The sequence below is a fragment of the Vombatus ursinus genome, unplaced genomic scaffold, assembly GCF_900497805.2.
Source record: "Vombatus ursinus unplaced genomic scaffold, bare-nosed wombat genome assembly UNPS02014839.1, whole genome shotgun sequence".
Classification (NCBI taxonomy): Eukaryota; Metazoa; Chordata; class Mammalia; order Diprotodontia; family Vombatidae; genus Vombatus; species Vombatus ursinus.
In genome coordinates, this window is record NW_020954617.1 from 6,020,787 (window position 1) to 6,039,341 (window position 18,555).

At 35.6% G+C, this 18,555-nt stretch overlaps 1 protein-coding gene across 5 annotated transcripts in view; it reads left to right on the plus strand.

The window, feature by feature from the left end:
• The window catches only part of AHCYL2 (adenosylhomocysteinase like 2), a 150,830-nt gene that overhangs the window by 78,392 nt on the left and 53,883 nt on the right, over window positions 1-18,555 (plus strand). Inside the window, exon 2 of one of the 5 annotated variants that reach the window (XM_027840190.1) lies at window positions 17,045-17,173. The exons of the other annotated variants lie outside the window; for them this stretch is intronic. Coding sequence (XP_027695991.1) covers window positions 17,045-17,173 — 129 coding nt within the window. The remainder of the gene's footprint in view (window positions 1-17,044; window positions 17,174-18,555) is intronic. 5 annotated transcript variants of the gene reach the window in all.

An 18,555-nucleotide genomic window follows, 5' to 3' on the forward strand; every position in this document is an offset into this window, starting at 1 on the left:
TTTTCCTTAAATTATTGGCCAGAGATTTGGGGAGGGAAAGCTAAGCATGATTGACATCTTGTAGTGAAGAATATAGTTGCAATTAGAGAAAGTTTGAAGACAGCTCCTTCTGTCTTCTCTGTGGGTGGCATTGAATAAGACTTGTCTCTTGGAAGCAAGTCTTGACTCCTGTTAATACTTCACTGTCAACATGGCTTCAGGAAAATGAGCTCAGCTCTATTCGACCTCCCACATCACTGACATAGCTGGAAAAGAGTTTTCATTTTATCACCTTTACACTTTTACTTTGGAGAGGAGGGCACCCAGAAGACTAAGTTGATTTTAGAATCTCACAGGCAATATTTGCAATGATGACAATGGCAGGAAACTTTTCTGGGCATTGTCAAAGCAAATGTGTTCTGGAACCATCAAGAGCAAATGAATACAACTAACGTTTTGTACTTACTTCTCCCCCAAGGACCTTAAAGCATCTTATAGACATTAAGTCATTCATTAGCACAACTTCCTGTAAATTATTAACTGCCAAAGAATGACTACATGGAGTAATAACAGTAAGGAAAAGTCTACTCAGGTCCTTTTTGAAAAAAATGTGATTTGATTTTATTTTAAGTTTGGAATTCTCTCCCTTTCAACTCCCTTCTCTCCCACATTGAGAAAGCAAGAAAAACAAACCCCATTATAAACATGTGTAGTCAAGGAAAGCCAATTCCCGAGTTAGCCATGTCCAAAAAAAAAAAAAAAAAGGCCTCAATCCATACTTTGAGTTTATCATCTCTATCTGGAGGTGGGTAGCTTGCTTCATTATGAGTCCTGTGGAATCTTGGTTGGTCATTGTGTTGATCAGTTATTAAGTCTTTTAGAGTTGTTTGTCTTTACTATATTTTGTTATTATACAAATTATTCTCCTGGTTCTGTTCACTTCTTTTTGTATTAGTTCATACAAGTCTTGCCAAGTTTTTCTGAAACTATCCTCTTCATCATTTCTAACAGCTCAGTAGTTTCCCATCACATTCATATACCATAACTTGTTCAGCCATTTCCCAATTGATGGACAACCCCTTAGTTTCCAATTCTATGCCACTATGAAAAGAGCTGCTCTGTGTGTGTGTGTGTGTGTGTGTGTGTGTGTGTGTGTGTGTGTGTATGTATTTGAACATACAGTTCCTTTTCCTTTGATCTCTTTGGGGTATAAATCTAGTAGCAGTATTGTTGGGTCAAAGGGCATGTACAGTTTAATAGTTTTTTAGGCATAGTTCTAAATTGCTTTCTAGAAGGACTGGACCAGTTTACAGCTACCTCTATAATGCATTGTTTCTGTTTTTCTATGGCTCCTGTAGCATTTGTCATTTTCCTTTTTTTGGTCAACTTTACCAATCTGATGGGTATGAGGTGGCACCTCAGAGTTATTTTAATTTGCATTTATCTAAATATTAGTGATTTAGAGCATCTTTTCATATGACTACTGATAAGTTTGATTTTTTTCTTCTGAAAACTGATTGTTGATATCCTTTGACCATTTATCAATTGGGGAATGGCTCTTATTCTCATGACTATGAATCAGTTTTCTATATATTTTAGAAATAAGAACTTTATCAGAGAAACTTGCTGCAAAGATCCCCCCCCCCAATTTTTAAGTCACTTTAAAACAACCAATTATTGTGATAACTAATGCTTGTTATTAGAAATCTTATATTAGATATATATAGAATGGACTGTAGGGAGAGCCACATTCTAGTCTTAGCTCTTCTGTTTCTTTCCTTAGTGATCCTTTAAAGTAATTTGGTTTCTGTAAAAAGGGACAAAATCTCTCTTTTACATGGGAGCAATCAGAGTCCCTTGGAAGTAAGGTGATAAATAGCTGCAAATCATAGTAGTAATTATTAATCATAAAAACAGTAAAGATAAATCCTGTTCGAAGAAAACCTTATGCACAGAATGTGATTGTGCTGGTGTTTGGATGATTGCTTTCATACCTGATGAGTCACATTGCTCTCTGTTGTCTTACTTGTCTAGACTGATGCTAGCATTCCCTTTCATTTCTTTCCTTTCTTAATTTCTGCAGTCATTATGCTGATCCACACCTTAACTATCTCAAATCTACCATGTACATAATCAATCTTCATTCATTCAGCAAATATTTGTTGAGTGACTGCTTTATTTTAAATTCTTCCTCTAGTCCTTTCCTTCTCCCGAATTACCTGTGTACAGTAGCAAAAATCTGCTTTAAATGGTATTTTACTCGCTTCATTTTTCAGACTTGTTATTTATTCTCTTGTTTAAAAACCTTCTGTGGCTCATAGTTATACCTCTGGTAGCATATCTAACCTAGTGATGGGCTCTTAAAAACCTGTTTAGTTGTCCACTCACTACCTTTGCTGCTTTGCCCTCCTCTCTCACATCTGCTTTTTGGAACCCTTGGGCTTCCTTCAAAGCCCAGCTTAGGTGCCACTTCACTCAGCAAGCATTTATTAAGCTCCTACTGGGTACAAGACATTGTGCAGAAAAGCTATAGTTGAAGAGCTTACATTCTGTAGGGTATGACACTGTGTACATATATATATATTACAGGTAGTTGCAAAATAGATACAAGATAATTTTTGTGGGGGAGGACAGATCAGCTGAGGGTTGTAGAAGATGGCATTTGAGGTGAGTCTTAAAGGATACTAGAGATTCTAAGAGACAGATATGAAGAAAGAGAGATCATTCCAAGCATGGGAGATAGCCAATGAAAAAAGCATGGAGATGAGTTGTCAACAAACCCATGGAAAATGATCCAAATCATTAATAACTACAAAAATATAAATTAAAGCAACATTGAGCTTCCATAGAGTGCTTGGATTAGCAAAAATGACAAGAAAGGAAAATGATAGTTGGACAAATTTCAGGCAAATAGGCATAATAACACTGTTGGTGGAGCTGTGAATTGGTCTAGCCATTCTGGAAAATGATTTCAAACTGTGACAGAAAGTCACTAAACTGTGCGTTTTTTTTAGACTCAGTGATATTACTACTAGGCCTGTATCCCAGAGGATTCAAAGAAAAAGGAAAAGCACCTATATGTACATATTTGCAGCAGCTCAGTAATAGCAAAAAACTCCTAGAAACTCAGAGTGTCCATCTTTGGGGAATGGCTAAATACATTATGGTATACTAATGTAACGAAATACTGTTATTCCATAAGAGACAGTTTGACAAAAAAAGTTTGGAAGACCTGTATGAACTTCTGAATAGTGAAATTAACAGAACAAGAACAATATACAATAACGTTACTAAGAAAAAAATTTAGAAAAACTTGAGAACTCTAATCAGTGCAATGACAACCACAATTCCAGAAGACTAAGGATTAAGTAGGTAGCCACTCACCTGCTGACAGAGAAGTGATAAACTCAAGATTCAGAATGAAACATACATGATGAATTCAGGGATTTGATTTACTTGACTGTGTTTATTACTAGGATTTTCTTTTTATTTTTGTTCACTCAAGGGAGAAGGAAAGAAGAAAATGCTTGTTAATTTTTTTAAATTATAAAATTAAGGGTTTTTTTAAGTCATGGAGATGTGAAATGTAATGCTGCCATGTATAAGGGACAATTAAAAGAGAGTGCTGCAGTCTTTTTCTTCTACTCTTACTAGTACAAAGATTATTCTCCTTGGAAGAAAAAGAAAGAAACACAATTGAGTTGAGTAGTGGAGGCTTTTTTCCATCGTCCATCTGTTGTCATCATCTTATCCATTCTGGAGAGTAGTAGATCTATTCCTTTGATCCTTCTGTTTGTTTCCAACATAGGTGTGTGTGTGGTGTGTGTGTGTGGGATGGGGTGAGGGGTGTGTGTGTGTGCACATATGCTCTGTCCATTGTATTAATTTCAGACTTTCATTTATTCTTGGCTTTATATAGGAGTGTGCTGGAGCTAGCTCTTATCTGCTTACTGATTATAGAAATCAGTAAACACTACAAATTAGGGCTTGATTTATTGTTTCATTGGTTATCTGGCCTCAAAAAAGTGATGAATAAAATGTTGATAATGCTGATTAAACTTAAAAATGTGTTATGCCCTGGCATTATGATTCTTGACAATTTTTATTAGTACCTATGCTAGTCTTTTATATCAGCTATCTATGAATGTCTCTTAAAAATCCAAATTTACTGATGAGTTTTTGTATCCTTTTTGGTCTTTTTAAGCAGCTCCTCTTTTCCCACTTTATCAGAATAACGTCTCATATCTTTATAAGTATAATTATATAAAGTTAGATTTATGTACATTAATAATGATCAGAATGGAATTTGAAGTGAGATAAGTAATTTTGTGTTCATTTAGGGTTTTTTACCTGTGAAATTGCTCAATTCATAATTTTAAAATGTAAAAAACTGAAACATTCCGTTACCCCTTATCATGTGTTCCAGGGCATGGTTATCCATTTTTGCAACTTTATATTTTGATGCATCGATAAATGATGTAAATGTGCAAAATACTATTAGGTACTGTGAGAGGCACAAAGAGGTATGGTAATAAATTTAATAATAACTCACACTTACAGTGATTTCCTTCTAGCAATTCTTTTTTTTTTTTGGCTAGGCAATGGGGTTAAGTGACTAGCCCAAGGTCACACAGCTAGTAAGTGTTATGTGTCTGAGGCCGGATTTGAACTCAGGTCCTCCCAACTCCAGGGCTGGTGCTCTATCCACTGTGCCACCTAGCTGCCCCTCTAGCAATTCTTTTGAAGAAGGTTTTACAGTATTATTACTCCTGTTTTACAGATAAGGAAACAGATTCTGAGAAGTTAAATTGCTTGCGCATTGTCACACAGATATTAGGTATTCCATTCAAAGTCCCCTAGTTCCAAGTCTGAGATTCTTTCCATTACTAGTCTGTCTTTGACAGGCCCAATCCTCAAGAATTTTAACATAGGTTAGGAAGAACTGTGGACCATTTTATTTTATTTCCCTACCATTGTCTTTGCCATTTTGAAATTGGAATGCTTTGGAGGGGGTTCATTCTTTAGGTAAGGGTTTGAGTATAACAACAACAATAGCAGCCAACACCCTGTTTGCTTTAGTTTTTTCAACTGTAAAATGAAGGAAAAGGAAATGGCAAACCATTCCAGTATCTTTGCCAAGAAAACCCCAAATGGGGTCATGAAGAATCAGACATGACTGAAATGACAGAACAACAGCAAAAAATACATACATAGCACTGATTTGCATTATATGGTGTGTGTGTGTGTGTATGTGTGTGTGTGTGTGTGTGTGTGTGTGTGTGTGTATAAAATCCTCAGAACAACCTGGTAAGGTAGGTGGGTGTTATTATATTTTACAGAAAGGAAACTGAGGTTGCTACTTTCTTAATAATTACTTGTTTAGTAATAAGGATCACTCAGCCAAGAAGTGTCATTACAGAAAGAACAATTGAATTCTATTTGATATGTCCACCATTTTGTTTTGATCATTTGGATTGTAATCCTGTCCTAAAAAGTACTGTCAACAACTTGTTATTATTAAAAAGCCAATTGCAAAACTGTTCATATTAGCCTTAGAACAGAATACTTTGTATCAGTACTTTTTGTTTTCTCCCATACTGGCATAACACTAATAACAGTATCTGATGTAATTTGAAATTTTATCAAATTACACATCCATTTAATGCCAAACAACTTTATCAGAAACTCTGTTTGCTCTGCTACAAGGTTGATAATTTGCTTAAAGCAGGAAATTGTTTGATACAATTTTCTTCAGACAGATTGCTGTTAGGTGTTAATAAACAATTTGACATTTTCTTTATGCTTACAAACTTATATTAATGACTTGCTTCCTGAATCCTTCTAGATAGGGAAGGTCAAGTAGATAGCACTCCATTTCCTTCAAACAAACAAACAAACAAACAAACAAACAAACAAACAAACAGATAACAGGTAATTTTCCCCGCCATTTGAAGTCTCATCAGTCCCCTATAAATTTTCAGAAGAAGTCAGTTCATTGGACCTTCTAGGTTAATTACGTCAGATCCAGTGTTCCTGAAACATTCATTTTAATAAAATCAATCCTAACTTTTTGAATCTTAACTATAACTTCCGTTTCTTTGTCTTTACTTATGAAGTTTAGTTCTCTAACATTTCACTTCCTTTCTGGCATATGACATAATGTATAACCTTGAACCTATGGGCTCAGTTTACTCCTTACAGTTTTAGTGTGGCTTAGTCATATGGTAGTCCTATGACCCAGGAGTCTCATCTCTATGATTTGAAATAATGGCTTTTCTAAAGCATTAGGATCCATACCAATTCAAAACCAAAGGCTAGTATAAAATTCTTTGTGCGTCAATAGATGGTTGACTTGGAAAAAAAAAATCTTTGTATCAAATAACTCTAAATAAGAGTCAGACAACTAATAGTAGTATATAAGATCAGAAGTCATTCTCTAATAGAAAAGTAGTCAAAGGATATGAATAAATGATTCTCAAAAAAGAATTGCAACCTATTAATAAGCATATGAAAAAAATGTTCCAAATTGTTAATAGTAAGAAATATATATTTCTCTGCAGAAGAGGGGTAGAAGTGGGAGATGATTGTGTGGGATGCTGTATGTATCAGGCTTCTTTTTTTTTATTTTTTAGAGGGCAGCTAGGTGGCACAGTGGATAGAGCACTGACTGTGGAGTCAAGAGGAACTTAATTCAAATCCAGCCTCAGACACTTAATATTTACTAGCTGTGTGACCCTGGGCAAGTCACTTAACCCCAATTGCCTCACAAAAAAAAAAAACAGAGAGACCAGCAGGAAAACTTTTTCTTGAATGAACCATATAGAGAAAATTAAACAATGTCAGTATTAAATATAAATGTTCCAAGTGGGACAGCATCCAGATTCTGCAAGGATAAGCTAACTGAAATTTTAAAAGACTTTGACTCAGTCAAAAGGCCACACTTGAGGACCTAGAGGGCCACATGTGACCAAGAGGCCACAGGTTTTCCACCTCTGACTTAGGTAGTAACATATCTAAAGGGACATTATGATACAGCAGAAATAATGTAGTACACATGTGTAACCTATATCAAATTGCTTGCCTTCTCAATGAGAAGGGGATAGGGAGGAAGGGAGAATTTGGAACTCAAAATTTAAAAAAATATATAATGTTAAAATTGTTTTTACATGTAATTGGGGAAAAATAGAATATTAAATATTAAAAAGGAAAAGGAAAAAAGAAAGAATGTAATACTTAGAGTCACAGGACCCGAGTTCCTGTTATGGCTCTGCTACTTTTACTACTTGTATGATCTTAGAAAAATCACCTAATCTCACTGGGCCGCAGTTTTCTTACATCTAAAATGAGATATTTGGACTACTTGATCTAAGATCTTTACCAAGTCAAGATCCCTTATCCTACTAATTTTAGGTAATTTTAACATTTCTCTGTCAGAATTTGACATTCACCAGAAAAATAAACAAGAAGAAAATTACGGACTTGAACAAACAGAAAAACTGAATTTGTTAGACCTATGGAGATTTTTGAATGGCAGTCTGAGAATATATTGTATTTATAGTCAATCCTTAACATTTGGACCTTTAATTTTCGGGATTTCAAGCATTTGCATGACTTTATTAGTAACTTCATTTTCACTTTTGAATTGGCAACTGTGCACATTCCTGGTAGTGCACAGTAGAGAAAAAAATGAGAGGCACAATGTGTGCAAGTTTGTGGAGGAACTGGTATCTTACTAGTCACTTCACTGGTCTTGTTCCTTTGTAAAGAGCTCTGATGCATTCATTGTACATTTTTACTGTTTGCCTTTAAAACTCATATTTTGTGTGCCCCCAAAATGTAGTGTTGCTCCTTTTGGTTCTAAGCACAAGCATATAGTCAGTGATGGAGCTTAGTGAGGAAATAAAGTTAGACAGACTTCATGCCAGAATATGGCAACCTAATTGACTAGCTGGCTAGAGACATAGAGGTTGCCATTACTGTCATCCATAGTAGTTTTAAGGTTAAACATCAACTTGCTTCTGTTATGCTCCCTTACTCAGAGACCCTTAAGGATCTTAAACAGTGCAGGAAGCAAACATCAATCTCCAACACCATCCACCAGCTATAAAAGACAGTGTTGGAAGTGAAGTCAAGACTTTGCCAGTCTCGGCATAGTCCAACAGCAGCAACTAAGACCCAGCAAGTTCGAGTTTTCTGAGGGTAGCTAAGGTAGAGAGGTTTCCAGAAATAATAGTATACAGTACAATGCCCTCACACGTAGTGAAGGGTAAGATTCAGGTTAAAAAATGTTTTAGTTATAAAAATTTCTATTTGTTGTACAGTATTTATGGTTTTATAGATTTAATGTGTTTTGAAAAATGAATATTATCTGAAATAATTTTTTAAAATTGCAATATTAGCACAAAAAGTCACAGAATTCTAGGGAATTACTAGTGAGAAAAAAATGTCTTACATGTTACCAATTATATTTTGTGTATAGCATTTTATGGGTTATTTCATGGTTACTGTGTTAGGAAAAATGCATATTATCAGAATTAATGTTTTGTTATAAAGAATTGTATGCAGAAAAGTGTATTTTCAACAGTCTCTAGTGAAAAGTTACAGTTTTTGGTGGTTGTGGGAACCTAACCCCCCAGTTCTCATAGGTTCAACGTATCAACATTTGCATTTTTGTCTTTTGAACTATTTTCTAGGAACATTACCCCCGTGAAAGTTGAGGAATGACTACATATGTAAACATGTACATATATGCAAACATTACGTACATACATGTGTGTTTCTTGGGTCTCCATGAGACATGCAATTTGATCGTTCTAGATTACCCCAAATTCATAAATAAATGCAGAAAACCAGAAATCTTAAATAATTCATCACAGATCATAACACACTACAAGACCGAAAGGGAATATTAAAATACCTTATTATGAACATTAAATGAGTCAAAGACCAAATTATAAAATTAGCAAAAAATTGAGAATAGTGCTGAGACATTATTCCAACATTTATGAGATGTATCTAAAGCAACACTTAGGAAACAATATAGATCTTTGAACAAAAACCAGACTAACAGAAGATTAATACATTGATCATATAATTTTTTTTAAAAATTGAAAATCAGGGGCAGCTACGTGGCACAGTGGATAGAGCACCGGCCCTGAAGTCAGGAGGACCTGAGTTCAAATCCAGGCTTAGACCAAACACTTGACACTTACTAGCTGTGTGACCCTGGGCAAGTCAAGTAACCCCAATTGCCTAGAAAAAACAAAACAAAATAAAACAAAAAAAATTTGAAAATCAGTAAAATAATACCAAAGCAAACAATAATTTCAAAATTTAAATGCAATTGAAACAGAATTTAAAAATTTAAAAACTTAGCAAAATTGATAAGTTAATTTGGTCCAAAAGAGAGAGCAAAAACAAATTAACAGAATCTAAAATGAAGCGAGGTAATTTGGGGAAAAAAATGGAGAGGCAATAAAGACAATTATTTAAAACTGTTATATCAGCTTATGTGGCAACAAAACTAAAAACCCACCTGAAATGAATAAATATCTGCAAAAATTATGAAATGCTCAAACAAAATAAAATTGATAACCTAAGTAACCTGGCCTCTGAGAAAATGAATGAACCCAAAATGAGCTCCCAATGAGGAAAATACTTTGGATTTGCAAGTGAAGTTATATGATATTAAAAATTAAATAATCCCTGTGCTATATAAATTGTTTTTAGAAATAGTGAAAGAAGGTATTCTACTAGATTCTTTAGAGGAAACAAGCATAATTCTGATTCTAAAATCAGGCAGAGACAAAACAGAGAAGGAAGGAGAATTTACTCGAATGACTAATGAACTTTCCAAAAATATTAAATAAAAAACTAATATGTAAATATGTCCCAAAATTATCATATCTATATTGAATTTATATGAGGAATGTAAAGATAATTCAATATTACATTTTATTATTCATAGGGGGAGACACAGTTTACATGATCAGATCTGTTTTAAGAATATCAATTTGGTAGCTCTGTGGAGTATGAACTGGGCAAGAGGAGAGTCCAGAAAACAGTGAGACCAACTAGGAGGCTATTTCAGTAGTCCCCATGATGGGTTTTAAACTCCTGAACAGGAAAAAAGGGGACAGATGTGAGTGAAGATGTGTGTATATAGGATTGATAAATGACTTAAGAGTATTGAAGGAGAGGGAAAAAGCATAGATGGCTGTGAGTTTGCAGACTTGATTGACTGCAAGGATGGTGGAGCTATCAGTAGAAATAAGGAACCTTGGAGGATTGCTTTAAGGAAAATTAAAATTATTTCCTTTTTGGACATGTATTTGAGACGCCTATAGGCCTTCTAGATGGAGGCACTTGGTAATGTGAGTGTAAGAACAACAACAAATTGATACAGGGCTGCAGCAATAGATTCGGAAGGGGAAAAAAAACCTTTATAAAATATAATACTTAATTCTATTTTTTAATGTGACCCTTGACCCAACACACCAAGCTCTGGGCTTACATGGATCAGTGTTGATCTGGGACCATAGAGGGTTTTAAAAAATTATATCTAGCTCATTTGCCCCCACCCAACATTTTCCTTTAGTATAGCTTAGTTATTACAATTTTCTAGCATTTTGTTTTCTTTTTTCCAATCCAATAAGCATTTATTAAGAGTCCAACTTATGTACTGTGTCCTTGAGATACAAAAACAAAATGAAAAACAGTCCCTACCCTCAAGAAGCTTACATTCTAATTGGGGAATACAGCATGAAAACAGATTAAAAAATATACACCATAATTTGAAGAGGAGGAAGAAGGCAGCACAAACAGTGGTGCATGAGCTGAGCCATGCAGGGAGCTAAAGATTGTAAGAGATGAAGGTAAGGAGAGAGTTATATATATGTCACAGCTGTGACGGACATGTAGACAAGCAGAGATAGAGGAGATGGAGGACTGAGTAGGGTGAGGAGAATTTGGCTGCAACACAGAGTGCATAATGTTACCAGTTACAGCAGTTACCAGGGAGTACTCAGACTGGTGAGAGGGACTAAATACCTTGTAAAATACAAAACTCATTTGTTTTCGACTTCCAGACAACCTTAATAAAACCTAAAGCAAAAAGGAATTTTCTGTAAATAAATAACAATGAGATCATAGGTCTATCAAAGATTCAACATGTATCTTATGATTTTGTGTGTGTGTGTGTGAACGACAAAGAGACCAATGCTGGCCATTTTCAAAGTCTAATATGAGGCACTTTGGAAAAAAAAAACATAACTTTTTGAAAGGCACATGGTCCAGGATTTGCGTCAGTGGAATTCCCACATAGAGAAATCTTGTAACAACAAAGCATTGGTATTTGAAGCATTGATATATGGTCTGTGATATAGATATTGATATATAAGCATATATTCCAGAACTTAGCCCTGGGAAATATTGTCATCATTTTTTAGCCTTTAATTCTCAAATGACTTCTTTACAACATAATAAATAAATGCCCAGAGAAAAAACAGTATTACCTAAACTCCAGGTTTCTACTGGCTTATGTATAGGTTCATATACATGCCAAATATTTTTAAGTCTAAACATCCAGAATAGCATTTGATTATTTTGATTTTGTTGTCCTTTCTTGGTTCTGCTGACTTCACTTTGCGTCAGATAATATACGTCTTTATATACTTTTCTGTCAGCAAAGTAATATTCCATTGTATTCATATACTAGAATTTGTTTAGCTATTCCCCCAATTAATGAGCATCTACTTGGTTTCCAATTCTTTGCTGCCACAAGAAAGTTATATATGCTATAAATATCTTGGTGTTTGTTGGTCCTTTCTTTTTAGTTATTGGCCTGCGTAGGGTTTATGCCTAACAATAAAACCTGAGTCAAAGGGCATGGACATTTGAGTCATTTTCTTTGCCTACGTCCAAATTTCTTTTCAGAATGGTTGGATGCATTCACTAAGAATGCACCAGTGTACCACAATCCCTCCAACATTGACTATTTATATCTTTTGTCATGGTTGCCAGTTTGGTTGGTGTGAGGTTGTTTTGATTTGCATTTCCCTTATTAGTGATTTCGAGCAGACCTTTATTAAAGGTATTTAATACAGAGTTTTTCCCCAGTTGACTACTTCCCTTCATATTATACTTGCATTGATTTAGTTTATTCAAAAGCTTTTCAAAGATGTGAAATAGGAATTATTTATTTTATCTTATAATACCCTCTAACCCTTATTCGGTTAAGAATTTACCTTCTAGTCATAGCTGTGAAAGCTATATGATTCACTTGTCTTCTGATTTTTTTATATGACCCTTAATATTCAGGTTACACAAACATTTTGAATTTATTGTAGTATGTAGTATAAGGTATTGGTCTAAAAGCAGTCAAACTGCTTTCTAGTTTTCACAGTAATTCTTATCAAAAACAGTTCTCTGTTAGCTAATTTATGTCCTTTGATTTTTGAATTCAATTATTTCTGATCCTTTCTTGACTAATCTGTTCCATTGATCTACCCTTCTATTTTTAAACTAGTACTCAGTGTTCATTTGCTTTTTTTAAACTATTATTACTTTATAGTGTAGTTTGAGAACTGCAAGTGCTATTCTTCCTATTTAGCCTAGACTGGAAGTTCACTGGCCACTTCTCATGCCCTAGAGCGCACTGCTGACTGGCACAGAAATTTTGACCTGCTGTTTTCAAACTGGGTCAGTTAGGCCCCTTTCAGCAAGCTGGTGGTGTCTCGGCTTTGGCAGGATGTGTGTGTATGGGGTAGTTGCCATATTGGTGTTATACTTTAAATGTTTATATCTGATTGGGGTTAGACTACTACAGCTAAGAACTTCTAAGCTCCAGTGTTCCACCAGCCCCAGCCTCCCCAGTAGTCTGGATTGAGTCTGGTATCTGATCTTCCTTCTCTTTTTCATTGAGTGTGTCATACCTTCTCAGAAACTATGTTTGTTTTCTGTCCCACCCCTGCCACCCGTCTTTCTAGGTGCTACCTGTCCCTAGAAGCTCTCATGTTCTTTTTCCTGGCGCAGGATGTTGTCCATGAAGACACAACACTTGTCAGAAGAAAGTCTCCTACCTTCTTCTCCCCATAGGTTAAACCCATCATGAGCCCCATCTTTCATTTCAGGAATATACTCCTAATGGAGATTGTCTTCAGTGAAACTCACCCTTCCCCTCAGTTGGATTAAGACCTTCCCCTTTCATCCTCCTAGTTCAGAATCTTCCCTCCTGCCACCTCTCTCCTTTAGTCTTTCTTTTTGCTGACAGGCTATAGTTTGTTGTTGTTCAGTCATGTCTGACTCTTCATGATCCCATTTTGGGGTTTTCTTAGCAAAGATACTCGAGTGACTTGCTGTTTCCTTCTCCAGCTCTTTTCACAAATAAAGAACTGAGGCAAACAGAGTTAAGTGACTTAGGGTCACACAGTATTTGAACTCAGGATGATTACTCTTCCTGATTCCAGTCCTGGCACCCTATCCACTGCATCACCTAGCTTACCCGAAAGGCTATATTAGTCACCATCTTTTTGCTATTCATCCATGAACTTAATAAGGGTACATTATTGATTCCTTCTATCTTCTACCTCTTGATTTCCCATTTATACCTTCCCACTCTGCAATTTTGTCCCACAAAGCACATTGATTCGCCTGTTATGAAAGTAGTAGGGTTTAGTTTATGGTGCTTCAGTTCTACTCCTCTACTTTCACTTCTGTTTCTTTACATGTCTCTTACATCTTCATTATTTGTTTTTTGTCTTTTGATGATCCCTCTCTGTTTTGTTTTGTTTTGGGTTTTCCCCTCCTACAGGTCATTCTTTTTTTTTTCCAGGTCATTCTTTCTTTAAAAAAAAAAAAAGCTCTAAATAAGGGGTAATTTATTTCATTACTTACTCTTTGCTTGATAATTGTAACCTTCTGTTTGGAGATCTTTGCAAGTTTAATATTTTGCTCATATTTGTGGTTTTTTATTATTTTGGGGTAGGAATACCTCATGCCTTATTTGTTGAATGCTTGTCTTTTTCATATATAATTAGGCTCAAGTGTGTAGAGTATGTCATTTGGGCTTAGAGCTTCAGCTCCTTTACATTTCAGAATCCTCTATTCCATCCCGTTTGCCAGTTTTCAGAAGGTACAGAGTAATCTTATATTATTTGAATTTATTTTCCTTTATGTTTGAAGATCTCATATCTACTTTCAGAATTTGTCATTTGTCATTGGAATTAGTCAATTTAAACACTATGTGTCTTGGCATTTGAAGTGTAGGGATTTTTTTTTTCCTGGAGATGATCTCTGAATTTTTTCAATTGGTGCTTTGTTTCTGCATTCAAAGTTTGGGGCAGTCATGTTGCTCTTTCCTATTTTATGATGACTTTTTTTTTTAATCATGTTTGTTTGAGAAACTCTTGATCCTTAAATTATCTCTATGAATAGCATTTTTTTGAGTGCAATAACTTTGTCTTATATAGAGATCATTTGTTCTTTTGATACTATTGCCTTTTGCTTCTTTTCTTAGTATTTTTTATCTAATATTCTCCATTTTTCTTTCATTTCTTTGCAGAAACTATAGCACAAATTCAATTTTTTTCTAATATCCAAATTGAGTCTTAAAAATTTCTAATATAAGAACTATGAATTGTGATATGTCCTTTCTTAATTTCTTCTATGGATTTCATTTCTCTTTTAAGCCATTCTAGAATTTCATGTTACTATTTCATTTTCTCTTGCTATTCCATAACATTCTGTTTTATCGGCATTGATTCACTTTGGTTTGTCTTGTAATTTATGGAGGGAAAAGAAGGGAATACACATTTATATAGTGCCTTTTATATGCTAGGTACTATTCTAAATGCTTTTACAAATATTTATTTTCATAACAACCCTAATGGGATAGGTGCTACTATTATCCCAATTTTACTTTGAGGAAACTGAGGCAAACAGAAGTTAAATGACTTGTTCAGGGTCACACAGCTAGCAAGTGTCAGAGGTAGAATTTGAACTCAGGTCTTCCTGACTTCAAGTCTATCACTGTATCGGCTGTGCCACCAACTGCCTCATATATGAGACTTTAGGATCCTCTCTGTTGATTTATCTCCTTGCATTCTGCATTGGGGTTTATTGAGTTTTCTTCCTCTTTAAATCTTTGGTCATTCAGTCCTTTTTCTTTATATTATACCTGTCACTTCCTGATGTTGGTTATACCCCTGGGCTGGACTGCAAAGTGGCCTTGGCTTTCTCCTGTCTTGGGGATTTAGTTTTCCCCAGCTTTGGTCTCTGATTTGAGTAGTTTGAGGGTGGGATATGGGAAAACAAGACTGTCCTTATCTGGGTTTCAGTCTCAATTCCTTCTAGTTAGCTCAGTTCTTATCTTTTTTTTTTCCCTTTCTTTTTCTTGTTGGGCTAAGTCAGCATCTGCTGCGTTTTGCAGGGTTGGGAAAAGGTAGAGGAGGTGTTGTAGATAGAATCCCTGAAGCTTTGTGTATATAACCTAAAGGCTGCTATATGTCAAAGATTGGATTCTTTCTCTTACCTCCTCACTTTACTGAGCGAAATCTACAACTGCTTATTGTGGCTGTGTGGAGGGTAGCCCCTAGACTGAGGTAACTTGCTGGCACACTCTGTTACCTAGAGTAAATCCCAATATAGGCCTCAAGATACAAGCCCACACAAAGAATTGGAATTTGAGGGGATGCCCATCAATTGGGGAATGGCTGAACAAGTTGTAGCATATGAATGTAATAGAAAACTATTGTTCTATAAGAAATGATAAGCATGTGGCCTTCAGAAAAACCTGGAAAGACTTATGTGAACTGATGCTAAGTGAAGTGAGCTGAACCAGGAGAACATTGTACACAGTAACAGCAACATTTTGTGATGACCAACTTTGACAGATTTAGCTCTTCTCAGCAATGCAATGATCTAAGGCAATTCCAAAAGACTTGTGATGGAAAATGCTGTCCACATTCAGAGAAAGAACTGTGGAATGTGAATGTAGATCGAAGCATACTATTTTCTCTTTTTTTTTATTGTTGTTTCTTTCTCATGGTTTTTCCTTTTTGTTCTTATTCTTCTTTCACAACATGACTAATATGGAAATATGTTTAGATTGTACATGTATAGTCTATATCAGATTTATGCCGTCTTGGGGAGGGGATAGGGTAGGGAGGGAGAAAAAAAATTTGAAACTAAAAATCTTGTAAAAGTGAATGTTGAAAACTATCTTTACATGTAATTGGAAAAAATAAAATACTATTAAGTGGGAGGAAAAAGATGCAAGCCCACAGGTCATTCCTTTCTGGGAGTGTTGAAATTGATGGAGGAGGGGTGCAAAGTATCTCCTTTAAGGATTTGCATACTTGGCTTTAAGGATTTGCATTCTCTGAGTTAATAAGAATTTTGCTGTATGAAGTTCTCTCTCTCTCTTTTTTTTTTTCCTGTGGATTCAACAGTAATTGCTGTATATATGGTATATAATTCTGAAAGTTAGTGGGGATTGGGGAAAGTGTGTGGTCCTCCATCCTGTTGATTCTCTGGCCTGTAAATCCCAGAGATACTCTTTTAAGGAAATCTAGAAGGGGGTAAGGTGGGGGAGAGCATGATGGAAATTATTTGTGTGGAGATCAAAGGAGTCAGTCAATAGTGTCATCAACCTGTATTACAGACCACTTGACTTGAAAAAGGAAATTGGTTAGTTCAGGGAACAGATCTTAAGCCTGACACAGAGGCATAGCATATAGTAGTGATAGGGAACCTAAAGTCTGGACATTTTATAATAATAATAATTTCATTTATATAGTGCATTATGATTTGCTAAGTGTTTTATATGTGTTATCTTGTTTGATACAAGAACTCTCAGATGAGGAAACTGAAGCTGAGACATCAAGTGATTTGCCAGGCCAGGTTAATATGGCTAGTTTGAACTTAGGTCTTCGAGATTCTGAGTGGAACACCATCTACTGTGCCACCTAACTGCTCATATCTGTCTATGCTATCTCTATCTCTACCTAAAGCAGAACAATTTATAGTTTCTTGGCCAGCCTAATGTGATAATTTTATCTTTCAAAAGCTGGAAAAACCAATGAAGGGAACTTCTATCCTGGACCTGATTCTTGCCAACAAGGGGATTGCTGGGGTGGAAGTGAAGGGAACCTTGGAGAGAAGTGACCACTCCATCTTAGAATTTGTGACAGAGAAGGTGAGGAACACCAAGCATAATCCGATGTGCATCTTAAATTTGGGGAGAGCAGATTTCAAAGACTTCTCATAGGATCCCATATACTAAAATTATACAGAGAAAATTAGCCCAAGTGGGACAGAAATCTCTTGAATTAAATTCTAAATACACAAAAAGGAATAATTCTGATGAGGGAAACAAGGTAATTGTCTAAAGAACTAATGTGGATACACAGAAAACTCAACAACTAATTGTTACTTTTTCTTTTTTTTTGAAAACGTACAGAAGGTAGAAATAGGGGCAGGTAAGAGAGGATGAATATGAAAGTGTAGTACAGTTGTATAAGAATATTTCAAGAATGCCAAAGGTCAGAATGAGATAATGAGGAAGGCTGAGCACTTTTAAAAATGGGCTTTTGTTTTCTTTTTTAGCAAATTTGAAGAACAGAGGAAGGTCAGAGAAGTGATAGGAGTGCTAATTGGTGTTAATTCATTCAACAAGCATTTATTTGTTTGTTTTTAGGCAGTTGGGGTTAAGTGACTTGCCCAGGGTCACACAGCTAGTAAGTGTAAAGTGTTTGGTCTGAGGCTGGATTTGAACTCAGGTCCTCCTCACTTCAGGGCCAGCGCTGTATCCACTGCGCCACCTAGCTGCCCCTCAACAAGCATTTATTAAGCACCTACCTTGTGCAAGGTGCCGTACTAAGTGCTGTTGATACAGAAACTATAGCAAAATAGTCCTTATCCTCAAGGAACTTACATTCTGTTGGTGAGATTCATCATTTACACAGAAAATAAGGGCAAGATGATTTGAAGAAAGAGAGCACTAACAACTTTGAAGATCAGAGAAGGCTTTCCAAGAACAATCAAAAACAAATGATGCAAAATTATGGAGAACAAGCATGACCCCAAAGAAAAGATCTGAGAAGACACCCCTATCTCACTCATTTACAGATGTGGGGAGTCTATGGGTGTGGTAGAATGTACGTATTTTCAGACTTTCAAAAAATTTTTCCCTTTTTATATTAAAAATACTATTTGTTATATGGGACAACTCTGGGAGTAGGGGGGAGGAATACTTGAAGAAATTCTGATGATGTAAAACATGAAAGATAACAATAGCAATTAAAAAAAAAAAGGATAGGCTTTCACATAGAAGGTAGCACCTAAATTGAGCCTTGAAGCTGATCATATTAGGCAGAGGTAAGGCAGGAATACAGTCCAATGATGGAGGCCTATACAGAGGCATTGGGATAGGAGGTGGTCCTGAGTTGGAAGAATAGCATTTAGGTCAGTTTACCTGAAAAGCTGAGGGGAGTTATGTGACATGAGTCTGGAGCAGGATTGTGAAAGGTGATAAATTTCTATTGTATTTTAGAGACAATAGGGAACCACTGAAAATGT